At 34.8% G+C, this 13969-nt stretch overlaps 1 protein-coding gene across 1 annotated transcript in view; it reads right to left on the reverse strand.

Annotated features, from left to right (window-relative positions):
- TAB2 (TGF-beta activated kinase 1/MAP3K7 binding protein 2) overlaps nucleotides 1–12487 on the reverse strand; it is a 35908-nt gene extending 23421 nt beyond the window's left edge. Inside the window, exons 1-3 of the mRNA XM_015559519.1 lie at nucleotides 12339–12487; nucleotides 7894–7981; nucleotides 275–465 (exon numbers count right to left, since the gene is read on the reverse strand). Coding sequence (XP_015415005.1) covers nucleotides 275–376 — 102 coding nt within the window. The 5' untranslated portion in view covers nucleotides 377–465; nucleotides 7894–7981; nucleotides 12339–12487. The remainder of the gene's footprint in view (nucleotides 1–274; nucleotides 466–7893; nucleotides 7982–12338) is intronic.
- Between the last annotated feature and the right edge of the window lie 1482 nt (nucleotides 12488–13969).

Consider the following 13969-nt stretch of genomic DNA (forward strand, 5'->3'; position numbering starts at 1 on the left):
AGAGTAAAGCGCTCATAGAAAGTATAAGCCATGTACCAATGCTTACTGGGATCTCATTTGATCCTCACAACTACTTTACAAGGTAGGTATTGTCCATTTTAGAGATGGGACAGAGACTAAATAACTAGTTAAAGGCCACATAACTATAAGACACCAAAGCTCATCTCTTTTCATCATAGCACATTAATGCCAACAAGAAGATAAGAGTTTTCTTCCAATGTTTAACAAAATACCAGGTTTGTATTAATAGATTCAGAAATCATTGAACACTGACCTGTAACATGCACCTGGATACAACAACTTCAGGTACTTCAGGGAATTTTTGTCGCAGGTCATGTAAAACCTGAAAATCAATTTGGTGGCTTCCTTGGGCCATTCGTATATTGCCCGATCAGGACTACTTATACAGTAGGCAGTTCTAGGCCTTAGTGGAAATAGTACTCATCTCTTCTGTCCACGCATTTTCTGTGAAAGAAAGAAAAAAAAAATTTAATGAGAACTGATTATAGAATGAATATTGTTGTGGATTTAAAATCTCAATACAAAAGGGTATTGTGCTCTAGTACTTATTTAATATAAATTATAAAAATATTATTGAGTCCTACAATGCTTTCCACATAAGTTATACTATTTTTTCAGTTTTTAACTCCTGATGGCAAGCTGCAGTGCCCATAGGTATTTAAAAAAGAAATTATTGTCCAGGTAGTCTTCCCTCATTCTTTCAAAAGGGGAAAGTGACTAACTTTACTTATTTTAAAAATATATATATTTTATTGATTTTTTACAGAAAGGGATAGAGAATTAGAAACATCGATGATGAGAGAGAAACATCGATCAGTTGCCTCCTGCATACCCCCTACTGGGGATGTGCCCGCAACCAAGATACATGCCCTTGACTGGAATCGAACCTGGGACCCTTTAGTTCGCAGGCCTACGATGCTCTATCCACTGAGCCAAACCAGTTAGGGCTGATTTTTTTTTCTTAATGATTAGAGGATGGCCTGAGGAGAGTAATTCTCATTTATTCTACATAAAATTAAGAACCTGAAAAACTTTGGTCCTACAAATAACTTTGCATGTTTTGTTTAAAAAATTACCTATAACCCAATACACTTGATATTTTCTGTTAATTTTCAGATAGACTTAATCCTCAAGTGTAATCAATTCATTCTCAAATGCTTAGAAGCACTTTATTCTGTGTTTCCATTAAATCACTATTTCAAAAACAGTAATGCTTGGCTTCAACTCCAGAGATTCTGATTTAATTGGTTGGGGAGGAGCCTGTGCATATAAGTTTTTTAAAGTTCCTCAAGTGATTCTAATGTGTGGCCAAAGAGAACCGTCTACCTTATTTTTATTCCTAATGTAAACCACATTGATTCTTATTTAAGCCTCTCTGGGATATAAATAGTATATAAGTATATTAAACTAAAATAGCATATTAAAATATTTACAATCATGGCATTTACTTAATAATTAAAATACATTTCATTTTAGGATAAATTTAACAGAAAGACAGTCGCTTTAAAACAAATTTCTTATCTGTAGTATTTCTTTTAACCTCATTAACATAACCTTGAAAAAATACAGGTCTGTAAACTCCATGAATATAGAAATTAGGTCTCTTTGATTCATTATTGTAAATCTAGCACTTTGTAGACAGTTTTCAGCGTTAACAGTTGATATTAAACTATTTTTTAGTAAATTTAGTTATGACAGAATTCCTGAGTTCATAACAGAATAAATCACTTAGAGAGCATGCACAGTACAGCCCTTCAGATTTTTATTATCATCTGATTAAATTTTACTTAATTCTATGGGACTAGCTTGGTTACATATTAGGTGAAAGCATTGTCAAACCAAGTTATTTGCAATATAAATTTCCAAAATCTATTTCTATGTAAGACACATACACACACAATTTCAGCACTGAAAGTGTTTCTACAAAAGGGCTGCAGGAGAAAAGCACTGCAAGTTAGTAAATGATATTTAAAAATAATTTAAGGGGTGCTGCTCATCTTGAGAAAGCTACCCTTGACTTTACTCTGCCCATTCCCTCCTCTGGACTAAAACTCCTGGAAAGGGTTGTTTATACTTAATCATCTTCATTTCCTTCCTCCTAATCTCTTATAAATCTATCCCAATCAGGGTTTCATAGCCTTTCCTGCACTGAAACTATACTTATCAAAGCTGTCACAGACCTTTGGATTTTCAAACTAAAGGTCAGTCCTCAGTCTTCATCTTACAGACCTCTCCTCAGTCACTCCCTCATTCTTTAAACAATTTCTTTACTTGACTTCCAAGATTTATACTCTTCTGGTTTTCATCCTACCCAATGGCAGCTCCTTCTCAGTTTTTTCAGATTCTCTTCCTTTTCTTGACATCTAAATGTTGGTGGGCTAGGGAGTTCAGGTCTAGGGTTTCTTTTCAACTATACCTACACTCCTCTTCAAGGTAATCTCATCCAAACACACTGCTTTAAACAGAGGCTTTGCAAATTTGTATCTCCAACTCCAAGGGAGCTCTCACCCTGGAGTCCCAGACTAATATGGCCTGCTGCCTGCCTGACATATCTCCTTCTGTATATCCAAAATTCTTAGTGTGTCCAAAATCAAATTCTTAATGTCCCCCCATCCAAACCAATCCTTTCCTAGTTTTTTTCATCTAAGCAAATAGTACCATCATTCATACAGTTGCTCCTCCTCTAACATCCCATATCTAATCCATCATCAAATCATGTTAGATATATCTGCAAAAAAAAAATTTTGAATCTGAATTTCCCCATCTCTGTTACTGCTTTTGTCCAAGCCATCATAATTCACCTAGATCAGCGGTTCTCAACCTGTGGGTCGCGACCCCTTTCGGGGTCGAACAACCCTTTCACAGGGGTCACCTAAGACCATTGGAAAACACATATATAATTACATATCGTTTTTGTGATTAATCACTATGCTTTAATTATGTTCCATTTGTAACAATGAAATTGGGGGTCACCACAACATGAGGAACAGTATTAAAGGGTTGCAGCATTAGGAAGGTTGAGAACCACTGACCTAGATTGAAAGCAAAGGTCTCCTAACTGGTATCTTCCCTGCTTCACTCTTTGTTCTACATGCATCCCCCACTCTACTGAGGGGTGTGATCTTTGTAAAAATTAAGTCTATCATTCTCCCTGCTCAAAATCCTACAACACACAGCTCCTGGCTAACTACCAGCCCTCAAACTTCATCTCCTACCATTCTCCGTGTTCCCTCAGTTCTGAACTGAGCCTTTGGTTCTTTGATTTCTCAAAGAAGCCAGTCTCATTCCTCCCTTAGGCTTTTGGACTGGCTGTTTCTTGTGTCTGGGATACTTTCCCCTCGGATTGCTTACATGGGTCCTTCTCTTACCTCATGAAGATCTCTAACCAAATGTCACTTCCTCAGAAACAGCTTCCCTGACCAATCTATCTAAAATAATGCCACACTTGTCTACCAACCCATCACATTCTTATACCCTTTTTCTTCATAGCATGACATATATTTATTATCTATCTAGGTATCTCCAAAATGTTAGTTCCACAGGATTAAGAAGTTTGAAGCTTATTGCTGTCTAGGTCAAAGAAGCAACATTTTGATGAAATGAAGGTTTTACTGTTTGATTTCTTCAAATTCCTCTGTTTCACGACATTTCTAATGATCTAGATATTTGCTGTTCCCAAAAGCAAATATCTAGAGGGAGAAGCTTATCCAGAGGACGAAGCAAATACATTTTCAGTCTAATTCAGGAACATTTTATTATTTAAAAGAGGATAAATCATGTAAATAAATTTCAACTTATTTCATTATTAAAACATATACAGAAAGCTCTAAAGTTCTTTAAAAAACTATCACATTTGCTTTTCTCATAAAGACTATCAAGTACACAAATGAAGAAACTGTTCAAATTTATTTGGGGGTTTCACTTTCTGCAATGGCTAAGTAGCTCCTACTAGACCAACTCTCTCACCAAGAACAACTATAAACAATAGACAAAGTATAAAAAGCAACTACTTGAAGGCAGAAAGCAGAAACAGCAATGGGGTGGTGGTGGTGGTGTTAGGGATGGGGAGAAGAGAGTCAGTACTTAGGAGAGAGTACAGCATGGGGGTGACTTTCCATTTTTAAAAATAGCTTATAGCCAGAAAGCAGGCCCCAGTTGGTTCGGGTAGATAAAACCTAGACAGAAAACCTGCAACCTTACTCGCTTACTGAAACAAAGGACAGACTTTGACATAACCACAACAGCTGAAAACTAGTGAGTAAATCACAGAAAGAACAGAAGCACCAAATTCTACATATTCTATCTACACACATCTCTGATCCCCAAACTACACATATGTGAGTGATTCCAAGCAGCCAGGCTAAGGCTAAAATAACAAAACTGAGATTTCAGCGTATAGTTGAGTTCAGCCAAGTTAACTAAAACAGACAAGCAAGCAAACAAAACAACCAACCAAATATCAATACTAATTGGAGGAACACAATAGAATTCAGTCTTTACTGTGTGTCATTCATAATGCCCTTGCTCTCCAGGCCACAGAAACCCACGGGTTAAATACACGTTCACATTTAGGTAACAATTTTAACTCGCCCACTATTTTATCTTTTGTCTGCCTCCTTCTGCTATCAGATCTGATGCCTGCCATCTCAGTTTATCTTGCTATCAGTCAATTTTTTCATCTTTTTCACATCATGCAAAAACAGAAATTAAAAGGTGGTATGGTACATTATGGAAAATTGTAAAGAACAGAGAAAGAAAAAGGTAGGGCCCAAATCATGAAGTGCTTTATAGGCCATTACAATTTGGAGGTTTTACTTTCAGAGTAATGGGAAGCCACTTGAAGGATTTAAGCTCAGAAGTAGGGAAGGTGACATGATTGAAAAATTACGTATATTTGGAGAACGGCTGGCTATAACAGAGCAAAGGGCAAAAGAATATGTGAGAAGACCAGTTAGAAAATTGCTGTAGTCTAACCAGGAAATGTAACAGCTTGTAATTTCAGAGAAACCAATGGAGACCGAGAAGAAGGAAAAACTTGTTTCCACATATGAGTAAGATCATGTGATACTTGTCTTTCTCTGACTGGCTTATTTCGCTTAGCATACTTTCCAGGTCTCTCCATGCTGTCTCAAAGGGTAAAAGATCCTTCTTTTTTACTGCTGCATAGTATTCCAGGGTGTAAATGTACCAGTTTTTTTTTTTTTTATCTGCTCATCTACTGATGGGCACTTGGGATGTGAATATTGGAATCTCAAGTTACACAGGATCTAGGAAATCTTGTAAAAGTATGTAATTTGAGAGGTTAGAGAAAAGCCTTGTTGCTCAGTAGACTCCTTGCCAGACTTCCTCTTTCACATATCTGTCCAATTTTACCTCTTAAAAACCAACTCTTGGCAACAAATTCTTTATAGTAATACTAGAGGCCTGATGCACAAAATCTGTGCAAGGGGCTCAGCCCTCGCAGCCCTTCACAGCCCCAGCTGGCCTGCTCAGCCTCGGTCGGCCCTTGCAGCCCCGGCTGTCTCGGTTGGCCCTCACAGCCCCGGCTTTGTTCGGAAGATTGGCCAGACAGTTGCACTGCTGTTCAGTCTAATTAGCATATTAGCTCTTTATTATATAGGATTAGTTTCAAAGTGGAGAAAGTAACTTATTCACTGCTGTATCCTAAATATTTAGAAAGTGTATGGCATCTAGAAGATGCTTAGTAAATATTTGTTGCAAGGAATCTCTATGCATCAGAATACATATCTATTTTAAAGACTACTATAAAAAGTAGTAGTCTCTCCAAATTAAAGCAATTTCCTTACCCTCAGCTATAAGTCAGTGCTGCTATAATACCTTGCCTTGAAACTGCATATTTGTTCCAATATAATTGATATATTAGGGAACAATTTGAGCATTAAGTAAATTTTGCTGTGAGTTTGTCTGTGAGAAATACCAGATGAATACAGAAAATCATATTCACCTGAAACAAGTTAATGAATACACAAAATGTAAATATGAACACACCTCAAACATCTGATAGCTCCCTCACTCACTGCATCTGTATGCAGTCAGTTGGTCACATCCATCCACATCTTGTGTTACAACTTTCCTTCTGATTTCAGAAAACCCTCCTTTGACCACTTCACAATAATAAGCTGCCACACTTCCATAAGCAAACTTCAGGCTTTTTCAAAGCAAAGAACAATTTATTTGTATAAATGCTGTATAAATATTTATATATTTCTTAACCGCTTAACATTTATACATGCTTTTCTAAGGTTCCTATCTTTTTTTAATGTTCACTTAAGAAGTTTTTGAGTGTTATACCCCAAATTCTATTTTTTCCCATAAACCCTGTTTGTTTGTTTTTGGTACAATTTGCAAAGCATGGTGATTTTTAGAAATAAATACCTATGTCAAATGTTAACAGAACGACTGCAAAGCTCCTCTGACCCCAACAACTATTAACACTAACTTCCCCAGGATGTCTAATGTGAAGGCAGAATGTTTCAACTTATCTTTGGTTGTCAATATGATGTTAGCAGTTTCTTATCACTAATTATAATGTGTCTTTTCTGTGGATTGCCTGACATTATCACACTGCAGTTGAGTTATTCTTTAAAGAATAACTATGATATGCAATAAAAATAGCAGGATGATGCTATAATTTTTTTAAAATAAAAGTTAAAGCAAATTTTGAAACCTTTTGGCCTGAAGGAAGATTTTAGGATTTAGCCAGAAAAATAATTCTATTACCTGCCTAGCTATGTATACAATTTTAAGCACCTTTTACATTATTGATGTATTATGTACATATGTCATCAAGTGCCAGTTAGGTAATAACTGATGCACTTCACATTTTTTTCCCTTTTAATGTTTTATTACCTATCACATATAAATTACGACCACACAATATAATTCTCACTCAAGATGATGGTTTGAATTATAAAATTTCAAGTATGAAATGTATTGTTTATTTCAGAGGGAAAGTAAGCAATACAACCAGTCTTGTCTATTTTTGTGATTCAGTACTTTAAGAGATAAGCTTAAATTACATAGCACGTTCAGAGAATGCCTCATTCCCTGATGACGAGGGGGTCAATGAGGTGTTATAGTATATAAGAATTAAGATTCAAATTGCCTACAAGCCATGGACAGTTGTATTCCTCATATGATGAGTGTGCACTTCACATTTTTTAACTTTAAAAGAATTTACAAATGTCATTAAACATGAAAAATTTCAAAATTATTTTTAACAGCAAATTAGTAGAATTATATTTCTTAGAACATGATGTTACAAATTTATGAGAGCAAAGCAAAATTCCCTCCCCTGCCAATCTATAATATCAAGCTATTTTTCTACAAGTTCAAGTATAAGAATTATAGCTATGTAAAAAAAAACTAAAATTCAAATACTAACAACCATTCAAAATTAAAAACAAGATAATTATAATCTGTCTTTAGCATAAAACAGATGTCATACTTAATAATTTTACATAGTTAACCAGTTATTTGCAAAAATAAAATAACAGCAACATACTAAATCAATCATATGAATGCTACTTAATTTAGGTTAACTATTATGTTTAGTTCTTTATAAACTAAAAGGGAGCAATGAGTCATGTTACCAAACTATAGATTTTTCAACTTTATAATCCTTTCTTTCTTTATTTATTTTATTTTTTATTACAAAGGGTATTACATATGTGTCCATTTCCCCCCCCCCTGCCCTAGACAGTCCCCTAGAAAAATAATAAACATTAATAGATGAAGTAACATAATGATGTACACTACCTCTTCTTAAAAATAAAGCCTCCCAATTTTCTCTTTTAATACACCGCCTCAAGTCTATGAATGTTGACCATTTCTTATGGCTAAAAGGCTTACCAGTAATACGTTCTTCTAAAAGGAATGTGCAATTCAGCCACACTTGGCAATTTATGTACTGTGGTTTTGTGGTGAGTGCTACCATTTTCTAAGGATCAAAAAAAGCGCAATAAATCTAAGACAGAATGGTTATAATTCATCAAAACATATTATATAACAACCTTTTTGTGTATTTTCCAAATCACCTCTCATTATTTTCCAATACATTAGGGCTTTAAGATAAAAACAGAGTTACTGCCCTAGCCAGTTTGGCTCAGTGGCTAGCAGGGGTGGGCAAACTTTTTGACTCGAGGGCCACAATGGGTTCTTAAACTGGACCGGAGGGCCGGAACAAAAGCATGGATGGAGTGTTTGTGTGAACTAATATAAATTCAAAGTAAACATCATTACATAAAAGGGTACGGTCTTTTTTTTTTTTTAGTTTTATTCATTTCAAACGGGCCGGATCCGGCCCGCGGGCCGTAGTTTGCCCACGGCTGGGCTAGAGCGTCAGCCTGCAGACTGAAGGGTCCTAGGTGTGATTCTGGTTAAGGGCACGTGCTCAGGTTGTGGGCTCGATCCCCAATAGAGGGCATGCAGGAGGCAGTCAATGGATGTTCCTCTCTCACACTGCAGTAAGAGGTGACCAAGCCAGCGGGGGGGGAGGCGGGAGGGAGGGCGGCAGTTAGGGGCGATCAGGCAAGCAGGCGAGCCAGTGGTCCTGGATTGTGAGAGGGATTCCAGATTAGAGAGGGTGCAAGCTTGCAGGATGTAACTGGTGACTGGTGACTGTATTGGGGGGAAAGCCATGATAGAACATGATAAATTTGAGAAATTATGGCTGTAATGCAGCTGAGAAGTGAGATGAAGATGAAAAGGTAAGAAATTTTCAGTGAAAATATACAGTTTTCAGATAATGTAAAATATACATATAAGAAAATTCTACTAGTCTGGAACTTTCTCATAGATATGACCCACTTTTTAGTTACCATTTCTGGGATCCATTCCACAAACACTGCCTACTATATGCTATGCAATGTGCTCTTATTATGCAAAAATGAATAAAATAGTCCATGCTTTTGAGAAGATTATAATCTAGATTTCAGATTTATACTGGACTTCTCACAGCACATCTGTTAGGTCATTTTATCCTCCCCACATATAGAGCAGAGAAGACAATTGTTATACCATAGTTTTTTAAACTGAAGAGAATCACAGAAAGACATATTAACAGATATATTTAGTTTCAACGGAGTCAGTAGCAGATCAACTGTGGTGTCACTACCCACTGTTACTACAATCAGTTGTGAGATGAGTTGAATGAAATTAGTTGCTAGTAATAAAGTACCAGAGTTCTACCTCTCTATTTATATAAATTAAACCATCTAATCTAGACAAACACAGGTATTCAAAGAGGAGCATACAAGGATGACCATCTCAGTGTATATTAACAACCTGAATGTTCAATGAGGAATGAATAAGTAAATCATTGTATAGCAATACTAAGGAATACCATGCAACCGTTTTTAAAAGTGGAGTAAGATATCCAGATAATTATATGGAAAGACTTGTAAAGACATTACCATATGAAAAAAAGATGCAAAAGATGTGTTATAGATTTGTGCTTTTTTAAAAAAAGATACAAAAAAGAGAAATTTTAAACAGATATTTTATATGTATGTATAGGAAAGGTTCTGAAAGGATATCACTAATTATCTGGAAGAGAGAGCTGAAAAAGGACTCATGATAGAAGATGGTCCAAGGAGGTTTAGTCATCTTTGCTATGTTTTCATTCTTTACAAGAATATATATATGCATGTATTATTTGTATAATTAGTCATAAACAATTGAGATAATTAGAGCAGAATATTTTCCTTATAAAATTACTTCCTATATATTTTCATATAACATAACTTGTATTCTGATACATGGGTAGGAGAGTAATAATGGAATGAATGAGTTATTTGAAAGTACCTGTACTTAGCCAACTATATGTAATTTTAAATACTTAAAGGACTATGTTATCTATGTTGAAACTGTTACTGATATAGCTGTTAACAGCTGCAACAATTATCAATTTTTGGGATGCTTGACAGATGAGATCTACAGTTATGTTTTAATTAAATTAATTTAATTTATTCAAATTAATGTTTAGTCTTCTACCTAATAATCAATCCACTGGTTAAAAAAAATAAAGGCCTGGTCTATCTCTCTCTTTTTTTACCCTAAGGTTAACTCGACATGAACTAATATGCAGTCCTCAAACTAAGTAACAGGGGTGGGAAACATCCAGTTTCGCAAAATCGTGTGGTCTGGCCCTGCCAAGGCATTAGAGGTGAGTTAATTAAATGTTTGACCAAATATAAACGGCTAATTTTTAAGTAGATAATTTTATATAGCCCACGAATGATGTTATAAATATCCAAATGGCCCTTGGCAGAAAAAAGATCCTCCACCTTAGTTTAAATGTTTAAAAGAAAGAGGTAAGGGGTAGTAGAAAAATAAGCTTATTGTTACTACCTTAAGAGTCTCCCAATAAACATAACACTCTCATAGGACTTATCACACAGAAATGTGGACAAGAACAATGTCCTGAGCTTATAATTACTAGTCCTGTGCTAAATGGTTAACACATACTATTCCTCACAATATTCCTGAAGTAAGATTAAATGAGAAATTGCACATAAAACTCTTCATACACAACCCCTGACATATAATAATAAATGCTGCCCTTTATTAGGTATTACTACTGCCTAATCTTTAACTTTATCAAGCAACCCTTGCTCTGCCACATTCAGTTTTTCAAAAGAGTCATTGATTTAAATACACCAGGGCTAAAATATCTTGAATGGATTCCATTATCTACTGAATTAAATCAAGCTCCTTCACTTGACTTTGGAAAGCATGTATAGCATAGCTCCATCTCCCATCATATCATCCTGTACCCCACTATTCTCTAGGCACAATGGATTGTTCACAATTTCTAGATCATATTACTTACTTTCACTTCCATAAATTAGAAAGACTCTTTCCACTCTCTGAAGAATTCTATCTATCCTTCAAGGCTCAGTAGAAACATTACCTCCCCTAAAATACGGATTCTCTCTGGTACTTTCAAGTACATTGTTTATACTTCTATTATGATACTTTAAAAAAATTACTCTCTATAAACTCAATGAAAGTAAGATTTATTCATTTTGACATCTTTACTGTGTCTAGCACAGTGCTTTAAACACAACTTGCATTCAATAATATAGATTTTTTTTTACCATTATTGATAGCCCGTGATAACTAATAAGACTTGAAATTCAGATGCAATTGCCTCTACAATTTCTCCTTTAATTCATATAACAGTGGTAATGTTCCTATAATTCTAGTAGTAGCTCCCTTTCCAGTCCTAATTCAACACTCATATTAAATTTTTTTCAAAACAAATTTTACCAAACAAATAATATGGCACATAATCAGTGACCTAATGCTGACTAGATTGGCTAACATTAAATTAATTATACATTAACAACGTAGGAATATAAGGAAAGCACAAGCTAGAATATTAGTATCATCTCTTAAGATAGCAATTGGAATATTCTTCTGTTCAATATTGGTAATCTCTAACCTATCTGAATTGACCCTTAAAATCAAAAGATATGTATGGTTATCTTTTTTAGTAAATAAAATCACCTTTTATGGATTAATTCTGTTTCTAACTCTGTACAAATTGGTAAAAGCAATAAAGGTTCTTAAAAGCTAACTGACCTCAACCCTCAAAATATTCATAAATTTCCTCTTGGTTAAAATCTAAGGCAGCAGGAAACCTCAGTTTTAATTTTGTTGCTAAAATTCCAACTACTTTCTAGTCTGGTTTCTTTTGCGCACTCAAGAAAAAAATATAGCAAATATTAGTTATATACTTACATTTAAAATAATTAACTTCTTCAGGTAATGGTTCTATATAATACATTATTTGGTTGTATATCCAGAAGTCTTACTTATGACTTCCAGTTACTGAAGAATATGTTTACTCTTTACCTAAAGATATTTTAGAAATGGTTGAGAAACTCAGGATGGAGAACTAGTTCATTTACTTAATCCCCTATATTACTTGTACTATATGTGAACCTCTGAGAGGAAGACAGTTCTATTATGGTTAATGTTTACTCTTTAATGAAGACCAGATTACTTTCTGTACATTTACAGGGCTTAACTCAATAGTATTTCAAATTTATTTTTCTTAAATTATTTCTGGATTAGTTTGCTACCACTAGCAAACAGTTCAATTAGGAATATTCAGGCAAAAGGTATGTTAAGGTCAATACTAGCTGCAAGTTACCTAGATGTTAGGGAGGCTACTATATTTTAAAGCAAGATGACCACAAATTTTGAAAGTAAAGTTTTGGTTATTATAGATTTCATCGTAAGGCAGTTACATAGGCTAAGCTTGACTGGTGCCATTGACTTTAGCATACCTGGAAATAGAAAAATTCAAATTGTAGCTGTTCTTGGTTGGCTCACTGCCATTTTTGCAGCTTACAAATTTTTAATTAAGTAACTGCAGTGAGCTCATCTCTACTGGATACTTCTTTTCCAGGGCAGGTCCAGGAACGGGGTCTGGAGCCTTGAAAGCAGAAGAGAAACTAGAGTAAACTAGAGGTAGGCAGAACAAGAAACGTGACCAGATAACATTATGAGATCTAACAGCAGTGAGGTAGTTCCCAATGTCTCTCACATAAAATATTTCAAAGTGGAAAGAGGGTCTCTTAAATTACACGTTATCAGAAGATGCTATTTACATTAGCTGTCATTATTTTTATCTTCCCAATTCTATTCTGGACTCCTGATTCTAGAAATTGAAATAGTAGCTTTTATGAAATCTCTAGTGGCTTTTAGCAATAGACTGTCCAACATCAGACCACAGAGTATAACAGAAAGAGAAAAACAATAAACCCAATTTCAATGGTAACACTTGTCCTCATTTTCAGGTCATTTTGTTTTTCTCTTTTGCTTGCTATCTTATTTACAATGGTCTTCTAACTGTTCCCCTAATTTCCTAAAATCAATTCTCAGACGTTTCTTTAAAAAATGCTTTAGATACATCCAAGCAGTAAATTTAATTTCAAGTTCTAATAAAAAATAACAAACAAACTTGGTAATTCTTAAAGAGGGAGGCAAAGAATAGCTTATAGTGACTCTGCATCACGTTGGAAATTCTTTTTTCCATAACCAAATTAGATTCAATTATTTTAAAAAGTTTTTGTTAGGTCCATATTAAAAAACAACCATACAACTACAAAGGTTGCAGAAATGGTAGGGTATTAAAAGTGGTAGATTGGTATACTAATTAGATCACTAAGGCCTGCAAACAATGTCCTTATACTTGGCAGGCTAGCACCCTAAGGAGTTTTTCCAAGAAACCAATCCCACAGCAGTCAAAATAAATTGAATTCTCTGCTGCTGCCAAATGATGGCTGCTGGTGAGAATTGTAACAGGACCAAAAAAAAAAAAAAAAAAAAAAGTGAAGACAAGGATTCAAATAACTTTTTGCATTCTTGGTAACTAGCAATACAACAAAGCAAAATAGAGTAAAAGTAGTTTTTAAGAAAAATGCAAATTTTCCATCACTGTGATGGTATGTTGTTGGTTAAAAAAAAAAGTCTGGGAGGGATAGATCTAGCCTTGGACAAAAACTCTCTGCAGAAGATTCCTTTCTATGAAATGGGACACCACTGCCCACCTCACTGGATTGCCATGAGAATTCGCTAAAGTCTATAAAGCACCTAAAAACTTGGCATATATTAGGTATTCAAAACATTTTTTGTTCTAAACATGGATATACTTAAGTGTTCATTTTCATAAATGCTAAAGCAACAGCTGTGTAACCAGCTTTAGTTTTAAATAAGTCATCTGCATCACATCCTAAGAGATATAACTCATTTTTCATCATTGCTTGCAGAACTACAAGGTAAATGTGTGTGAGAGTTCAATTCTGAGAGTTAATGATGAATAAAAATATAAGAATTTACATCTAGGATATAAAGAGAATTAGTGGCAAACAAAAAGACATGCAATTCTTCTCCAAGTAAAGTAGAAAATACTTTT

Source organism: Myotis davidii, unplaced genomic scaffold (assembly GCF_000327345.1).
Source record: "Myotis davidii unplaced genomic scaffold, ASM32734v1 scaffold1534, whole genome shotgun sequence".
Classification (NCBI taxonomy): domain Eukaryota; kingdom Metazoa; phylum Chordata; class Mammalia; order Chiroptera; family Vespertilionidae; genus Myotis; species Myotis davidii.